Genomic DNA, 19,215 nt, shown 5'->3' on the forward strand with positions numbered 1-19,215 from the left:
TACCTCGCCCGCCTTTCTCGCTTCTTCACTGCGAGAAACTTAAAACTTTCTCCCACTAAATCCACGGCGACCCTTTTTACCACCTGGACAAAGGAGGTCAAGCTGCCACTTCAGGTGCACGTCGATGATACCCCAATACCGACGGTAAACAACCCCAGAATTTTGGGAGTCACCTTTGACAGCTTGCTCTCCTTCTCAGCGCACACAACCGCTATTGCAACGAGAGTACAGAATCGCAACAAGGTCCTCAAGTCGCTCGCCGGCAGCACTTGGGGCAAAGACAAAGAAATGTTGCTGTCGACTTTCAAAGCAATAGGCCGACCGGTTCTTAACTATGCCGCGCCTGTCTGGTCGCCTGGAACCAGTGATACGCAGTGGACGAAGTTTCAGACCTGCCAGAATACTGCCATCAGGGCCGCGACAGGATGTCTCCTGATGTCCCCTATCCAACATTTGCATGACGAGGCGCACATGCTCCCGGTTAAGGAGCACAACAAAATGCTCGGCAAGCAGTTTCTGCTTGGGTGTCACCGTAGGCCTCACCCATGCAGACACCTGCTCGAGCCTGAGCCACCTCCCAGGCACATCAGGAGACACTTCCTCAACTACGTGGACGAGATCCAGGACAAAACGGACAGACCACTCCAGGATCAGACAATATACAGACAGGCAATTAACGACATTCAACGGGAGACCCTTACCACCTTCTTAAGCTCCCGAACCCCGAATGCCGTTATCGGAGTCCAACCACCACATATCGCAGACGAAGAGCTCCAGCTTCCTCGAGAGTCCCGCGTAATCTTGGCACAATTACGTTCTGGATATTGTAGCAGGTTAAACTCCTACCTATCCAGAATCGACCCCGACATACTAAACATATGTCCAGCATGTGAAGGTACCCCGCACGACACTAACCACCTCTTCACATGCCCCATCAACCCCACTCATCTAACACCTCTCTCCCTCTGGACCCAACCCGTCGAAACTGCCAGTTTCCTGGGCCTACCATTAGATGAGCTAGACGAAGACGACCGGTAATTATACTACACTGACAGGTCGAAGATACTGCTACGACAACAACAACAACCTGGAAAGTTTACCATCGACCAAATATTCACAATACGCCAAATTGGGGAGAACCTCTCCGGGCCGTTCGATACCAAACGAGGTTTCAGACAAGCTAACTAGCTGCCGTGTGACTTAACCTGATGTTGGAGAGAATCGTACGAGCCGTAGAACCTAATCGCTCAGGCACAATCTATATCAGTGCTGTCCAAAATGAAAAATGTGAGTGTATAAGTGAGAACGAGAGAATGGGAGCAGCCCAGTGGGAAATTTAAACCAAAATAAATAAATATTGGATTGGAGTAGAAAATTTTTGTGGGAGGAATCGAAATGCCTTTTGATATTACATTTATAGCTTCCTTTGAACGACTTGTAACATTAAAGGTATTGCAAGTCGCTAAAGGCATTTTCTAGCATAAAAAAGTTCTCACAGGGCATTGTATTGCATACATTAAGCGTCGCAGACAAACGTGGTGTTTATTCGTTGCTGGTTTGCTAACGACTGAACGATGGAGAGTAAGAATACGTGTCATCAATTGATGTATGGGATGGACAGCACTGATCTAATATATATATATAAAAATTCAGCCGTTTTTAACCAAACTTTGCCACTTTGAAGCGACACATGTGGAGAAGGTTTGTAACTATGTTTGGTTAAAATTTCCTTTACTTCTTCGTCAACACACAGTATATACGAGGCAGCGTTCTTTTTACGCGGGTGGTTGTTATTGTAAACGGTTGCATGGAGCGTACATTTTACTCACATATGTACAAGTTAACGCAGCTGTATTTATACCTAAATTTTCATTCCATTACATACATTTCAATGGAATGCAAACATACATACATATACATATATTCATACAGCAGTGGCTGCACGCCTGCATGCGCATAGAATAGAAACATACAAATTAGCAGGCACAGCTGTAGCTGACCGCCTGCAATAATTAATCGTAACACAATGCTGCTAACTAACTTAACACTTTGCTTAAATATTTCTTCTTTACACCCACACTTCGGGATAACCGAAGCAAAACCATTAGCTCAACGAACCTGAACAGGTCGTCGCTAAAAAAGTACTTAAGCAAGGCCATTTTCTTAGAAGATTACCAAAGGTTATCAGTAATAGTGCATAGTGAAAGTAAGAGTTAAAACTAACAAGAAAGTGTTTTATTTGGTAAAGTGTTCAAGTGAAGCAGTTTCCAGGCATCAACCAAAGAGATAAAAAAAGTGCCTCAGAAATATTTAAGAGAAGAGATTGTTTTCACATTTTCCAACGATATTTTCACGAAAAATTTACAAAATATATATTAATTTTGCAAATGATTGATAACAAGTGAAACAGTGAATAAATGGTGTGAAAAATACACACAACAGAAATCGGCAAAAATAATTAATATTTTAGAAGTTTTTACTTAAGATATTTAAGAAAAGAGATTATTTTCACACTTTCCGTAGATATTTTCAAGAAAAATTTCAAAAATATATATTAATTTTGCTGATCATTTCCCATTTCTGTTCTGTGTAATTTTCATTTCAAAGTGTGCTCACAGTTCAATTATATTTTTAAAAGATGGCGCTAACAGTATGTTAATTTGAATTCCAGTTTAAAAACAAGAAAAGTAGCAATCAAGAGCTCAGAGTGACATAAAGAAGACCTCTTTGATTCGGTAAAAGAAATGTCAAGAGGTAGAAGACATGCTAACATCGGACGTAATACACGTCACAATAGAAATGTGCAAAATCACAGACAAAATGAAAGTGAGGAAAATCATGCTGATAGATTAAGTCAACAAGGAGATCGTACTAGATCACGTTCTCAAAATCGGCCAATAAATATCAATTCTGTAAATTTGAATGGTGCAGCATTTCAATATAATCCACAACTTGATTATTCATCTCACAAATACGTTGTCATTGGAAGTATGGATAAAATTTGCGGATTTTGTCAAGCATTGAAATTCAAAACTGAAACACCAGGCATGTGCGGCGCTGCAGGAAAAGTTCGTTTACCAGACATACAATATCCGCCCGAACCATTAGCTACATCATTATCGGGAACATCACCCGATTCCAAACATTTTCTTCAAAAAATTTCCACACATAATTCATGTTTTCAAATGACATCTTTTGGTGCTGGAAAAATTATAACCGATAACTTCATGCCAACGTTCAAGGTAATACGTAAACTTCAACGTTCAACAACATTCGCTGACACATCTAATGAATCATTAGATTTTGTGGACACAAATTTTTGCAAATTTATTTCATTAAAATTGATGCAAATAAAACGCCTGCCGGCGAACATCGTGGAAGATACAATCAACTAACTTCAAGCAACGAGGTTACAATTGTTATATCTGGAGATGAATTTCAACCAAGAGATATTGTTTTGCAAAGAAGAAATGATACACTGCAACGTATTAATGAAACGCATCGAAAATATGATGCATTACAATATCCTCTTATGTTCTGTCGTGGTGAAGATGGTTATTCGATTGATATAAAACAAATAAATCCAGCAAATGGAAAATCAAGAGAAAATCAAGAGAAGTACATTTTAAAATGTCGTAAATTATTTCATCAGTATATTGTTGACACGTTTGCGAAAATAGAAACAGAACGATAGAATTACATTAGATTCAACCAAAGAAAAGTACGCTGTGACGAATACATACATTTACGAGATGCAATTAACAACGATACCAACGTTAATAACATTAGTCAAATGGTAATATTACCTTCATCGTGTACAGGCAGTCCAAGGCATATGCATGAATACGCCCAAGATGCAATGTGTTATGTCAGAAATTATGGTCGATCCGACTTATTCATAACTTTCACATGCAATCCGAAATGGGATGATATTAAGAATCATTTGTATACTGGGCAATCAGCTACTGATAGGCATGACATTACTGCAAGAGTGTTTAGACGAAAGCTACAGTCTCTAATGGATTTCATTGTAAAACATAAAGTTTACGGAGATGTACAATGTTTCATGTATTCTGTGGAATGGCAAAAAATAGGCTTGCCTCATGCGCATATTTTGATTTGGTTAAAGCAAAAACTAACCACAGATAAAATTGATCATATTATATGTGCTGAAATTCCAGATATAAATGAAGATCTAGAATTACATACTACTGTAGCCAAAAACTTGATTTAAGGACCGTACCACACGGTTAAATCAAAATTCTCCATGTATGGTTGATGGTAAATGTTCAAAAACTACCCAAGGCAATTAATTGCTGAAACAATGACTGGAAATGATGGATATCCATTGTCCGTAGAAGATCACCAGAAGATAATGGAAAAACAGTCACTGTGAAAATAAATAATCAAGATGTGGAGATCGATAACCGTTGGATAGTTCCGTATTCCAAATTATTATCGAAAACATTTAACGCACATATAAATGTTGAATATTGTAACTCCGTAAAATCCTTCAAATACATATGCAAATATATCAATAAAGGAAGTGACATGACAGTATTTGGAGTTGTAAATCGAAATGATGAAATTACTAATTACCAAATGGGAAGATACATTAGTAGCAACGAAGCAGTTATCATCAATCATTTCCGATTCGTGATCACCATCCAGCTGTTATTCATTTGTTAGTCCATTTAGAAAATGAACAAAGTGTTTATTTCACTGAAAATACTGCTCAACAAATGACCGAACGACCACCAGCAACAACACTAACTGCATTTTTCAACTTATGTGAAACAGATTCATTTGCAAGAACATTGCTTTATTCAAATGTTCCTAAATATTATACTTGGAATGCATCATCAAGGTCCTGGGTACAAAGGCAACGAGGAATACCTGTAGATGGATATACAGGTGTTCATTTGGGTGATGCAATTGGACGACTTTACACTGTGCACCCAAGTAAAGTGGAATGTTTCTATTTACTTTTACTCTGAGTTGATATTCCCGGCCCAAGATCATTCGAAAGTTTGAAACGAGTTAATGGTCATCTTTGTTGTATTTATCAGAAAGCATGCAAAGAATTGAATTTGCTTGAAAATGATAATCAGTGGGATGCAACTCTTATGGATGCATGTGCAACAAGTTCTCCACACCAAATGCGAACACTATTTGCCATCATTATTGCTACAAGTTTCCCAGCAAACCCAAAAGAATTGTGGAGTACTTACCAAGAATACATGACTGAAGATATCCTACATCAAGTACGTCGCATTACTGCAAATCCAAATTTGAATTATACAGATGAATTATATAATGAGGCATTAATTAAAATCGAAGACTTTTGCCTGATGATTGCAAATAAAACTCTGAGTGAGTTAGGTATGATCGCAACAAATCGTCCGATGCATGATGCATGCAATGCAGAATTAAGACGTGAAAAAGAATATGATCGAAATGATCTGAACACATTTGTAACAACAAACCTACCAAAATTAAACACAGAACAAAGGCAGGCATATGACACAATTATAGACAATGTTGCAAATGAAAGAGGAGGAATATTCTTCTTAGATGCACCAGGTGGGACTGGAAAAACGTTTTTGTTGTCGTTAATTTTGGCCACCATTCGATCACAGAATAATATTGCATTGGCTTTGGCATCATCTGGAATAGCGGCAACTTTATTGGACGGCGGTCGTACTGCACATTCTGCATTAAAGTTACCATTAAATAAGCAAGTAAATGAAGAACCAACTTGCAACATTTCTAAAAATTCTGGAATGGGAAAGGTTTTATAAACATGTAAAATTATTGTGTGGGATGAATGTACGATGGCTCATAAAAAATCACTGGAAGCCTTAAATAGAACACTGAAAGGTTTTCGAAATAACACAAACATATTTGGTGGTGCACTAATTCTATCGGCCGGTGATTTTCGACAAACTTTGCCTGTTATTCCCAAATCAACAGCAGCTGATGAATTGAGAGCGTGCCTTAAATCTTCTAATCTGTGGAGATGTGTTCAAAAACTCACATTAACTACTAATGTTCGTGTGCAGTTACAGAATGATCCAACAGCTGCTGAATTTTCCGAACATTTGTTGCAAATTGGAAATGGACGAAAGCCAATTGATAAGAATACAGGCATGATCACACTTCCAAATAATTTTTGTACCGTAACAGAATCAAAACTATCGACATCAAGATTGGCTAAGCGAGAGAGCTACATAATGTATATTAGCTGCCAAAAATGTCGATGTCAAAGAAATCAATGCCAGTATTTTGACTCAAATTCCAGATGAAGTTGTCATCTATAAATCAATTGATTCAATCACTAATCCCGACGATGTAGTGAATTATCCAATTGAATTTTTGAATTCACTTAATTTGCCTGGCGTGCCACCACATCGTTTGCAATTGAAAGTCGGCGCAGTGATCATTATGTTGCGAAATATCAAGCAGCCGAAACTATCCAATGGGACAAGATTAGCAGTGAAACGGACAATGAACAATGTAATTGAAGCAACAATTTTGAAAGGCAAATTTAAAGGTGAAGATGTTTTGATTTCGCGCATTCCAATTATTTCAACAGATTTGCCTTTTGATTTTAAGCGACTTCAATTTCCCATTCGCCTTGGTTTTGCTATTACAATCAATAAGTCTCAAGGTCAAACACTGCAATTATGTGGAATTGACCTAACTTATCCATGCTTTGGACATAGGCAACTGTATGTAGGATGTTCTAGAGTAGGGAAACCATCGTTACTTTATATTTATACACCGCATGAAAATAAAACCAAAAATTTTGTGGATCAGAAGGCTTTAGAATAAGTTGTTAGTTTACAATCATTAGAGTAAGTCACTAAAATAAATAAAACATTGTTATTAGAATAAGTCACAAAATAATGGCCGAGCATGAATTAAATGATGAAACAACTTACACTTTGCCTGCAAATATTCTTCTGCGCACTTTATTGGATTTTAAATTTACTAAAAGCTGTCTTATTTCATAACTTCAATAGCTTTAAAAATTATTCATCGAAAGTTTACCGTTATTTATTAATATTCTCCCCTTAATACGCAAAAGTGCGCGGGGAACGAAGAAATGTGTATGTTTGCAATTTTCATACATGCTAATACACACTACGTACATACATACATATGACACCAATTCACACATTGTACTTGATGTCTTTCGGCAAGGCTTGTATGAGAATGTTTTTCTACCATTGCCATGCAAGCATATAAGCAGCGTCGTGCAATTCGTGCACTGCCGATAGAGCCGAAGTAGTATTGCTTGTTGAAGACAGTTTTTCTTCGTTGCTGTTCAAGTTGTGTGCCTACATTGCTTTTTGTCTTTACAAACAGTGTCACATGCAATGTGTGACTTGTTGCTTTGTAATAAGCAAGTCATTTGTGCACCACTTTAGTACACACACTTAGACATAAGAAGTAAAACTTTCGTTTTAGTATTGGAAAGCCACATCAATATTCTCTTATTTGCTACAATATTATTTTTAATAGTTTCTTTTAAAATTTATTCTTTTAACATACTTAACAGATGTACTTAATTTACTTGTTCTTACAGAAAAACCAGGGATTGAAAATACAGGTTACTCGTAAGGTAACGTTGCAAGAAATTAAATTGTTTCGTAGTGAATACAGCGATAAAATAAGAATGACCCCAACAACGCAATTACCTACTAAGCTTTGTCATTTAATAAAGCGTCCAGATTTTGAAGGCTACGGATTCAATTTGCATTCAGAGAAAGTGAAGCCCGGCCAGTTCATAGGAAAAGTCGATATTAACTCTCCAGCGGAAGTAGCGGGATTAAAGGAGGGTGATCGCATTATAGAAGTAAATGCCGTTAATATTAGCCACGAGTCCCATAAGCAAGTGGTGCAGCGTATTAAAGCTATGTCAAACGAGGTTCGGTTGCTAATAATAGATGCACATGCAAGTAGCAAAGGTATACGTTCATTTCCTACAAATATCATATCCGCGTGTAATAGAGACGACAGCGGCAAAAAAGAAAAAGAAGGTGTAGTTCAGGCAACACCTGGATGTAGCATTAACATTAGCAGCATCAGTACTATAAGTATGACGCGTTCATTTAATGGTGATAGCTATTCAGTCAATGATAATTTAAATGAACATAACGATGCCACAACGAATAATGCCAATGAAATCTTACTCAGGGAGCAAGGTGGATATAGTTTTAATTCAAGATCTTGCCAGACAACGACCAGTGTGCGTAATGCCGTAAGATCAACTAATACCATTGGAGAAGACAGTTGCCAAAACGAAAGGAAAACTTCAAGCGGCGGACTAGAATTATCAATGACAGCTGCAGAGATGCGAGCAAAACTTTTGTCTAAAAAAAAATATGATCCGAAAAACGAAACTGTAGATCTACAAAAAAAGTTTGAAATAATTCAGAAACTCTGAAAAATGCATATTGGATGAAATAAAATCTTATCAAAACTGTTAATTTTGATTTAATCAAATGATTTTAATGATTCTTTTAAACTAATAACCGACTTTTATACAATTCATACTAAAAATGGGCGCTACGTCTGAGTACCCACGCTTGTACATATAGCCCACAAAGTCTGCGTACACCTTATAAATATTTTTAAATTGATTAAAAATACAATATAAATTTGTAATGGAAAATGGGCTTTCCATTTATGTATGTACTTTTTCATTGCATTCTTAAATTACAAAACCAAAAGAAAATAAGATCCCTCACTTCATTGCTTACATAACGGTAAATAATTTGTAAGGTGAACGCAAACTTTGTAGGCTAAGTGTTTATATGTATGTAAATATTTGTATATACACTTGCCAGAGAAAGTATCCGTACACAAAGAACAACATATTACAGGGTTCGGCACTCGAAGTGTAACCAATTAAAAAGGCCATAAATTTAGTTTGGAAAATTACTTTTATTCAACTCAAAGTTAAAAATGTGTGAAAATAATACAAAATTAAGAATCAAGTTACTTTTGCTCGATATGATCACCTCTTGCCTTAACTATGGCCTTAAAATAGTCCAGAAACTTATCACAAGCTGCCCGAATGTGACTTGCAGGTATTTTGGCCCACTCGCGGACAATGACTTTTTTCAGCGTCTCGAGACTGGTGAATCTTTTAGTTCGGACCTTGCTCTCCAAAATGGCCCAGAGAGAATAATCCATCGGTTTCTTGTCTGGTGAATTTGAGAGTCATTGTGTGGACCTTATGAAGTTCGGAACTTGGTTCACTCGAGCTTTATGAGACGGTGCCGAATCCTGTCGAAACGTCCATGGTCTGCCACCGAAATGTTTGTCTGCCCACGGCTTCGAAGCAACCTCCAGAATACTTTCCCGATAATATTTTGCATTCACCTTGACGCCCGGCTCAATGAAATCGATTGGAGAGCGCCCATCTGCGGTTACAGCGGCCCAAACTACCTATGGCGGGTGCTGCCTCCTGGTGGCCAATCGATGACGCAAATTCTCGTATGAACCGTCGGTCAAATAAATCCTATCGTTTTGGGAGTTTACGAATTGCTCAATTTGAAAAATTTTCTCGTCAGAAATCCCAATGTTCGGAAATTTACCCCTTTCGGCCAAGAGAAGTAACTCCTCCGCTCTCTCAAGTCTGACTTGTTGCTGCTTTGGTGTGAGATCGTGAACCTTTTGGATCTTGTACGGCTTGACTTGGAGATCATTTTTCACTATGCGATGGATACTACGGTCAGATATTTTCAGTTCTTTCTTCGTCGAGGACTTCGCTCAATTCGCTTCTTTATTTTTTGAATCATTTCACGTGACGTTGCAGTCTTTTGATGACCATCTCCACAAAGTTTCGCGATGCTACCAGTATCATTGTAACGAGTAATGGTGCGAAAAACAAAAACTTTATTTACTTTACGGTGCTTGAGCCAAATATGATGCAATCACACTTGCGATTGAAATCCATTGCTGATTTTCTTTTTTCGCGATTACTCTCGGCAAAATACTTCCGCGCGCTTGTAAACAATAATCTGCCCGTGCATCAGCTGTGCGAGCGGTCTGAAGTTGGTTACACTTCGAGTGCCGGGCCCTGTAAGAAATTCATTGTAAAAAAAAAACTAGAACATTTTGAACTTTTATGAGTATCAGTAGTTTTTCTACAGTTATTTTAAGGTTTTTGTGTATAAGAAATACCGATGCACTTAGGTAGATTTAAGCTATTTAGGCGGCCATAATTGGATTTCAGAAAGTTGTCACAACTACAAAAAAAAGCACTCCCACAACTTGAAAATAGACCGAGGAACAATAATTCAACCTCGTATGGTCAATCCCATACTTTGCATTAGCTGTCAGTTAATCAAAACATAGCTATTTCTGAAACGCACGTTATCGTTTTTGTTTAACCGTTGTAAAATCGTGTGTTTTAACGTGAATATTTACGCATTTAAGTTACCGAGCTGAGTAATCGGGATGGATTATGATATTTCAGGTGAATATTATCATTTGTTAATGGTGTTTGTGATTTTAATAGTTATAAATGGATAAGTGGTGCCTATTTCATTTAGGGTATAATTTATTTTTGTTTTTTTGTGTTTTTTGGTTTTGAAAACCCGGTTTGGTATATTTCCAAGTCCGTCCAAGTGAAAGTTAGTGTTGAACATGATACCTGGTGCAATTAGCTCGCCACGTGCATAAAAGTGAGCTGCAGATACTTGCAGATAGAGGGTCATATAAAGGGTTTGATACACGCTTGTCTAAAGTCAATATACAAATTATTGCATTTGTTTTGATTTCTAAGCCAATTTTGCTTATCTTAGGAATTGCCAGCTCATCAGGCACTAGACAAGTAACTCGTCAATATCGCTACAATCAAATGCAAGGGCAGAATTTGACATCTTTGGAGGAAAAATTAGATTTCTTAGAAGATAACCAGCTGAATATGTGCAAACATTTAAGAAAAGCTTCTCTTATTTTAAAGCACAGCTTAAAGAAAAGTGGACTAAAGCCAGATGAAAGGAGGACGCTTTTCTAAAAGCTAACCAGGCTTGGTTAAATGGAACAATCGAAATTCCAAATAAGTCACATTTTCGCCCTGGCCGTCCATTGAAATCATTCGAAAAGTGTAGTGAGCGAAGTAAACGTAGGAAAACGGAAGAAGTCCGTTCCATGGTAGAAGATACAGTTATTATACATGCTGCGCAATCCACTCTAATAGCAAAAGGGCAGAGGGACGCCTCGCGAATTCTGAAAAAAATCACAGAATCACCATCACGCGCAGCAAAATACAAAAGTGAATACAAAGAATCAACAAGCCCGGGGAGAGGTAATACCACCACATGCAGCCTTAGCTAACAAGAGAGCAATATGAAATAATTCGTAATACAAACCCATATCTTTATGCCTGTTACGATCGCTTATTAGAAGCTAAAAAAGACTGTTACCAAACGCAAATACGGGTAACTAGTTCTTACGCAGAAACTGACTTGCAAAGCCTCATCGATAAGACAATTATGCGCTTATCAATGTATTTAGAGGAGGTACTCCTCACTCTAAGCGAGGACGAAAGAAATTCTGTTACAATAATATGCAAGTGGGGATGCGATGGTTCCCAGCAAGCTAAATATAAACAAAAAATTGAGGATACTTCTGGTTCGGATGCCAACATTTTTCTTTGCTCTTTTGTGCCACTGCAAATCACCTGTGGAAACGAAAACAGAAAAATTGTTTGGCAAAACCCTTCTCCGTCATCTCCTAGATTCTGTAGACCGATAAGATTTAGGTTTATCAAAGAAAGTATAGACGTCACGAAAGAAGAAATAAATTTTGTTGAATCCTCAGTAAACAACTTATTTGCTTCTGAAATAGAGCTGCAAGGAAATAAATTTGTTTTCCGGCATATTTTTAAGATGACGATGATTGATGGTAAGGTTTGCAATGCTGCCACCGATACCAGATCCACTAGCCAATGTTATTTGTGTAAAGCAACATCGAAAGACTTTAACAATCTAGACAAAAAGAATGAAGTTAGCCTAGATTCCCTTGATTTTGGACTATCCGTTCTGCACGCTAGAATAAGATTATTCGAAAGTATTTTGCATTTGGCTTACAAATTGCCAGTGAAAAAGTATAGAGCAAAGACAACAGCTGAGGAAGAACTGTTGGAAAAAACCACAAAAGAAACCATTCAAAAAAGATTTCGGGATGAGTTAGGCTTACTGATAGATATGCCCAAAGCAAATTATGGTAACGCGAATGATGACAATACAAGCCGGCGATTTTTCGAAAACCCGAAATTGGCTGCAGATATCACAGGTGTTGATTATAATTTCATTTACAGGCCTAAAATAATACTGGAAGCCATATCTAGTGGCTATGAAATTGATTCTGCTAAATATGATGAATATGCATTGGATACCGCTAAATTATATATAAAGCTTTACGCGTGGCCTCCGATGACACCCACAATGCACAAGATACTAGTCCAAGGCGCTGCTATAATTGAAAACTCATTATTACCAATAGGACAACTGTCAGAGGAGGCTCAAGAGGCGCGCAACAAGCACTTCCGGCTGTATCGAGAAAATTATGCACAGAAGTTTTCTCGTGAAGAGTGCAATCACGACATATACCACCGATTGTTGTTAAGCTCGGACCCCTTTTTGAGCAGTATTTCAGTTCATCGCAGAAGAAAGAAAAAAGCATCAAAGTCGTTTAGCCCAGACACAATTAAGCTGCTCGTACCCTTTAAATATGTGGACAGAACACCTTAATTCAGAAGGCGAAAACTAATAAATTAATCAATTTCTGTATATACATATCTATTGTGCTTTTGGTGTATTTTTAACAAATATATCTGTAAATATTTTTCTATTATATATAAAACAATTTTTTCAAAATCGATTAAGGTAACTTTTATGCAAATACTAGTGAAATATGGGCCATATTTTTACTTTGGGAAAGGTCAAGATTTGTTGTATAAAGTCAATGTGTAGCCCACAATAAGATACAAACATGTGATGACAGTTCTTGTCATACTACAAGAAAAGGAGCTTTACTGCTAAGGTATTTTTCAGTGTTACACAGTGTAATACATATACTTTTTTAATTTAACCGATTAGTAAAACAAATTATTATAAATTTCTAGTTATTAAACAGTTTTGAGACGATATATGCAGTCAAATATTTTTAGCCGCCTAAACTACCTATGTGCGATGCCTCTCAAAACTAAGAAAATTAGTGTTGGCGAGAGGAAAATTATCCTGAAACTTATAATGGAAACTTAATATTTCCGCGAAAATGGGCAAATCATAGGAAGAATTCACTCTTCTGTGCAGTATGTCGTGCAAACATGCAATACAACTGGTTCAATTGAATCAAAGAGACATTCTGGTTGACCAAGCAAGCTGACCTTACGTGAAAAACGAACCATATTGCGATCAGTGAAAAATAATCCTCAACAAGTGCAAACTACTTAGGGGTAGTTGTGGACTCCAAACGTAGCCGGAAATTAAACATAGAAGAACGGGTAACTAAGAAGATGAGGTCTTCAACCCAGGTATACATTACAGTTGTATAAGGTGGTTATACGATCAATTTTATCGTATGGATCAGAAGTTCTGTAGAAAGCTCTAGGGAAAGAATACGACATCAAATTACTTGACAGAATACAAAGATCAGCCTGTGCAGTCAGATCATGTCCTAGGGCGGCTCTTAATGATCTGACAGACGTTAATCCGATTGAACTGCATATCAAGAAGATGGCAACCATGTGTGCATTTAGGTTAAATGAAGCCGGCCGCTGGAAAAAAAGTATTGCCGTGCCAGTCTATTATTGCGACAAACTCAGTATACCTCGGACAGGACTGTTTATATTATCCCGACTGTACCGTTCAACACATTCTCAGTCTGACTGTTGAATAGTGCGGAGTGTCGTGTGTTGAGCGGTGATTTGCGACTTCTTTTGCGTATACATTCGTGTGTGAATACCGGTGCGTGATACCGTTTTTCGAGTGACTCCAATTTTTTGCGTGGCTGTACGTGTTATCGTACAGCGTGGTGAATTTATTGGACGCTTGAGTGAGTGCCGTACGGTAGTGTTGTTGGACACTCTAGTGAGTGCCACTATACTCCGTGCTATTGACACATTGTGCGTGCGTGTGAGTGCTGCTATATATAGCGTCGGTAATTTTCCATTGAAGTTGTTTACAACTTTTGCGGGTGTGCCGTTATTTTTCGGCGCGGTATTTGGCGCGTGCCGTTAATTCTCGGTGTCGGTTTTGTGTCGCGTTGTTATTTTTCGGCGTGGGTTCTTTGAGCGCGTGTATACCAGGTAGTCGTGCCGCTATATTGCCATATTTGGCAACAGTAAAAAGGGCGTCCCCTTTTGTGCGTGGGTACAGTACTGAGCCAAGGTTGAATACCATGTGCAGGTGCTACGACCAAAGCGTGCTGTGTTTTTGCCTGCGGTCGAGCTCGGCGTTAGCTCCACTTTGGTCGACCCGTCCTTGTTCGGGGAATAGTGTTCCGTCCGTCAAGGCATTGGTTGTGACCTTCGCCAGACCTTTGGTTGGCGCTGTGGGCTACGCCCTCGCGCTTTGCTTTGGTTCGCCGATAGGTGCAGCCGCTGTGTGCGTGCCTGTGCGGGGTTCATTCCTGTCGTGCAGTAGTTGCCGTCGCCCAAAAGGGACCCAATTTTTGTTGTTGCTCGGGAGGCCCTTATCCGGCGAATTCGGCAACCTAGGTGGGAGGGTCGTTGGGCTATGCCTAAGTTAGACGGTATTCGGAAGAGGGCGAACACCCCTCTTCCAAGGGGTTCACCGGTGCCATCGTCGGCAATGGACGAAACGGCGTCCGGGGAGGAGGAGGTGATTTTGCGGTCCCCTCCTCGTATCAAGAAGAAACGGTCCCGGTGGAGAAGTTGGAGAAGGCGGTTTTAAAGGTACCTGAAAAGGTACCTTCGAGTAAGTCGGGGGTCAGTGGAAGCGAGGGCGCTTCCGAAAGTGGAAAAATTGGGAGTGGGAGAAAGGGGCGGAAGCTAGGGGCTAAATTGGGTCCAGCCGGGAAGCATTTGGAGGAATTCCGTAGGAATTTGGATGCTTCCCTGGAAGGTTTGCGGCATTGCCTTGCTCCAGGAACCATACTCCACCAATGGGGTGGTGAGAGGTCTTCCTGGGGGCTTCAGGGTCTTTACTGACCTTGGAGTCAATGCCGCAGTAGCTGTGTGTGAGCCAAGCTACTCTTGTGTAGTAGTTGATTCATCACAGTGGGGAGTATGTGTGTGTGTCGAGGGGGAATTCGGCAGAATGAATGTCGTCAGCTTGTATTGCAAGTTTGACGAGCCTCTAGAGCCCTATTTAAGATACATCGATGCGGTGCTACTACGTGAGAGTAGCATTCTTGCCATCGTGTGTCTTGATGCGAATGCTACCTCCCCGATGTGGTTCAGGAAGGTATCCAGGCATACTGCTGGATATAGGAGCCACGATCGGGGTGAGGTTATGAGTGAATGGCTTGTGACGAATAGTCGCTACATTGTGAATGAACCGAGTGAATGGTATACGTTTGAGGGGCCTAGAGGTGTGAGTGACATTGACGTGACGCTCATGAAGGAGGCAGCAGCGAGCAGGTTCGAGTGTAAATGGAGCGTTAGGGGGGGTTGGGGAATTAGTGACCATAATTTAATACAAATCATGGTTACTCCCCGTACCCCGCAGTTGGAGTGGGGAGTCCATTGAGGCGATGGCGTACCTCGTGTACTGACTGGAACCGATATGGACATACTGTTAGGGAAGCGGTATTGGGTATACCGCTTAGTGAGTTTGAGGAATTGGGGGTTGACGAGCAAATTGCTCGTCTATCTGAATGTGTCTGGGGAGTGAATGACTTAGTGTTTAGGAAAGCTAGGGCTGTGAGAATGAAAGGTGTGAAATGGTGGACGAGTGAGTTAAATTCAAAGAGGAGGTCTGTCCGATGCTTGAGGCGGTTGTATCAACGCGCCAGGCGGACCAATTCGGAGAATCTGTCCCAGCTCAAGTATCAATTTAGTGTTGGTTGGTTGGTTAGAGTGGTGATTCAGCCAGAATCCAACTAGCGCTTCCGCACCATTTTGTTGCCACATCCTCGTTACCAAATTGTTTAACAATTATTTGCAGCAGGACTATATCCAGTCTGTGTGGTTTAGGAATCTTATTAGGTTGTTGACGTCTAAGCCAGACAGTTGCTCGAGACTCTCGAGCAGCGGTTTGCCCAGGGTTAACATTCTGTCCCTCCATAGGGCAGGGCATTCACAGAGGAAATGGAAGATTGTTTCTTTTTTCTCCGGTTGTTTACAACTGTGACAGTATGTGTTGTGAGGGATGCCCATTTTGGCGGCTTGTTCTCCGATAGACCAGAAGCCAGTTATGACTGCCGTAAGTCTACAGGTGTCCCGTCGTTTCATGTTTATTAATGTCGACGATTGCTTGAGGTTGTAGGTGGGCCATAACGTTCTGCGGATTTTGCATTTCGTCTGGTCTCTCCATCTACAATCTGCAATTCGAAGGTATTTTAGGGAAATTGCGTTCTTGACCGTACCCAGTGGAGTGAATACTGGTACTGCAAGAGCGCTATTCATGGCAGATCCCCCTCTTGCCAGTTCATCAGCTTTTTCGTTACCTTCTATGTTCCGGTGTCCCGGGAGCCAAATTAAGGTTGCTCTATGGTTTTCACTCAAGTTGGTGAGGCTATTCCTACTTTGCTCCACCACTTTAGAGGTTGTTATAGTCGCGTCCAGCGCCTGGATTGCGGCTTGGCTATCCGAAAGAATAGCGATATTGCCCTTAAAAGAGAAATCTGCGATTAGTAACCTACAGGCTTCCCCAATTGCTAGTACTTCCGCTTGGAAGACGCTGCTGGTATTAGGGAGCCGCACAGATTTTTCAATTCCAAGTCTATGAGAATATATACCAGCTCCAACACCACAATCCATTTTACTGCCATCTGTTTAGACTGTGGTATCGAAGTTGTTTAGAGAGAATCCCTTATTCCATTCTTTTTTAGATGAAAAGAGTGTGGCAAAATTCCTATTGAACGTTACCATCGGGACGATGTAGTCAGTCCTCACCGAGGTTAACTGAGTTTGTCGCGATAATAGACTAGCGTGACCATAAGTTTTTCCTTTCCAGCGACCCGCTTCATTTAACCTAAATGCACTCATGGTTGCCGTCTTCTTTATATGTAGGTCTATTGGAATAACGTGTGTCAGTGCATTGAGAGCCTCTCTATGACATGATCTGATTGCACCGACCGTTATTGCACAGGCTGATCTTTGTATTCTGCCGAGTAATTTGGTATTGTACTCTCTCCCTAGAGCTTTCCACCAAACTACCGAACCATACGATAAAATGGGTCGTATAACCGCCTTATACAGCCATAATGTATGCTTAGGTTGAAGACCCCATCTTCTTCCAAGCATACGCTTGCAGGCATATAAAGCAATTTCTGCTTTCCTTACCCGTTCTTCGACGTTTAACTTCCAGCTAAGTTTGGAGTCCAAAATTACCTCTAAGTACTTTGCGCTGGTTGATCAAGACAGAGTTTGTCCGTTGATATTTGGTAGGGTAAAAGTTGGTACCTAATATCTGGTGGTAAAAAGCATAAGTTCTGTTTTACGCGGGTTTAAACTTAGCCCACATCCTGTGGCCCAAGAGTTAAGCTCGCCTAACGCCCTTTGGATGATCCCACTGATCGTATTTGGACACAGTCCTGACACCATTAACACTACATCATCAGCGTACGCCACCACTTTTACCCCACCTCCGTCAAGTTTTATTAAGATTTTGCTAATCACACATAGCCAAAGAAGTGGAGATAATACTCCCCCTTGTGGAGTGCCCCCGTGGACCTTCTTGGTTATGTTGATATTACCCATATTAGCTTTGATGATCCTAGTTTCTAGCATGGAGATGATCCAGTTACTGATGCAACTGTCCACCTCCAGGTCTATCAACGCCCGTTGGATGGCATCTGTGCTAACATTGTTAAAGGCGCCTTCGATATCCAAGAATGCCGCCATGGTATAATGTTTGCTCTCTAGAGAGCCCTCTATTGTTCCGATTACCTCGTGAAGCGCTGTCTCCGTAGATTTGCCTTTAAGGTATGCGTGTTGTGCAGTTGATATACCCGAGCTCTCCAAAGAGCTTCTGAGGTGCGTATCCAAAAGTCTTTCAAAAGTTGTTAACAGGAAAGACGAAAGACTGGTTGGCCTGAAGTCCTTCGCTGATTCATGTCCTCTTCTACCTACTTTTGGTATGAAGACGACCTTGACTAGTTTCCAGCTATCTGGAATATGGCCTAAGTTTAAACACGCTTTAAAAATTTCCTCTAGCCATGGTAGGATACAGTCCAAGGTTTCCTGTAACATCTTTGGAATGATCCCATCTGGCCCTGGAGATTTAAAGGGTGAGAAAGATTTGATTGCCCATGCAACTTTTTCTTTGGTAATAATTTCATTTGCAAGATGCTGTGGATTAAATTGGCTCCGCCTAATGTTTCCCCTCTCACTATCGTAAGCGCTGCATCCCGGAAAATGCGTGTTTAGCAGAAGCTCTAGCGATTCTTCTGCTGTAGCAGTCCAAGTTCCATCAGGTTTCTTGACCCAAGAAGCCATTAAGTGGTCTTTGGAAAGAACACGGCTGAGCCTAGCAGAATCCCTGTGGATTCGATTGACGAACAAAATTCCCTCCAGCTCTCTGTTTTGGCGGCCCTGATTGCCTTCTTGTACTGTCTCCGACTTTCTCTGTACAATTCCCAATTTCCCGTCGAGTAGCTGAGGTTAAACGTTGATCTAGATTTTTCCCTTAGTTTTAAGAGCTCACTGCTCCACCAAGGAGGGTGAGTTTTTTTGCTAAATTTTATGGGGCAGGACGTTTTGTAGGCCCTACTAAATGCCTTTTCCAGTGTTATGACCCTGCTCTCAAGGTTTTCCGTGAGAGTGATTTGAGGGATAGGAGTCTCTCCTATCCTCTTGTTTACTAATTACATTTTTGAACCTCTTCCAGTTGGTTCTTAAAGGATTTCGATACGGTAGGGGTGGATCTACCTTAAGATCCAAATCGTACAGAATACAACTATGATCAGAAAAGGACCTTTTATTGGATACCCTCCAATTATCTACCCTTACTGAGCTGTTTTCAGACAGTAGAGTAACATCAATCACTTCCTCCCATCCTCTGA

The 19,215-nt window shown here is 40.2% G+C and overlaps 1 protein-coding gene across 3 annotated transcripts in view; it reads left to right on the forward strand.

Annotated features, from left to right (window-relative positions):
• LOC129249822 (uncharacterized) overlaps positions 1-8,495 on the forward strand; it is an 84,843-nt gene extending 76,348 nt beyond the window's left edge. For all 3 annotated transcript variants that reach the window (XM_054889485.1, XM_054889486.1, XM_054889487.1), the window contains exon 2: positions 7,592-8,495. In XM_054889485.1, coding sequence (XP_054745460.1) covers positions 7,682-8,452 — 771 coding nt within the window. In that variant the 5' untranslated portion in view covers positions 7,592-7,681 and the 3' untranslated portion in view covers positions 8,453-8,495. The remainder of the gene's footprint in view (positions 1-7,591) is intronic.
• Positions 8,496-19,215: the final 10,720 nt, after the last annotated feature.

The sequence above is a fragment of the Anastrepha obliqua genome, chromosome 6 (genome assembly GCF_027943255.1).
Source record: "Anastrepha obliqua isolate idAnaObli1 chromosome 6, idAnaObli1_1.0, whole genome shotgun sequence".
NCBI classification, from domain to species: Eukaryota; Metazoa; Arthropoda; class Insecta; order Diptera; family Tephritidae; genus Anastrepha; species Anastrepha obliqua.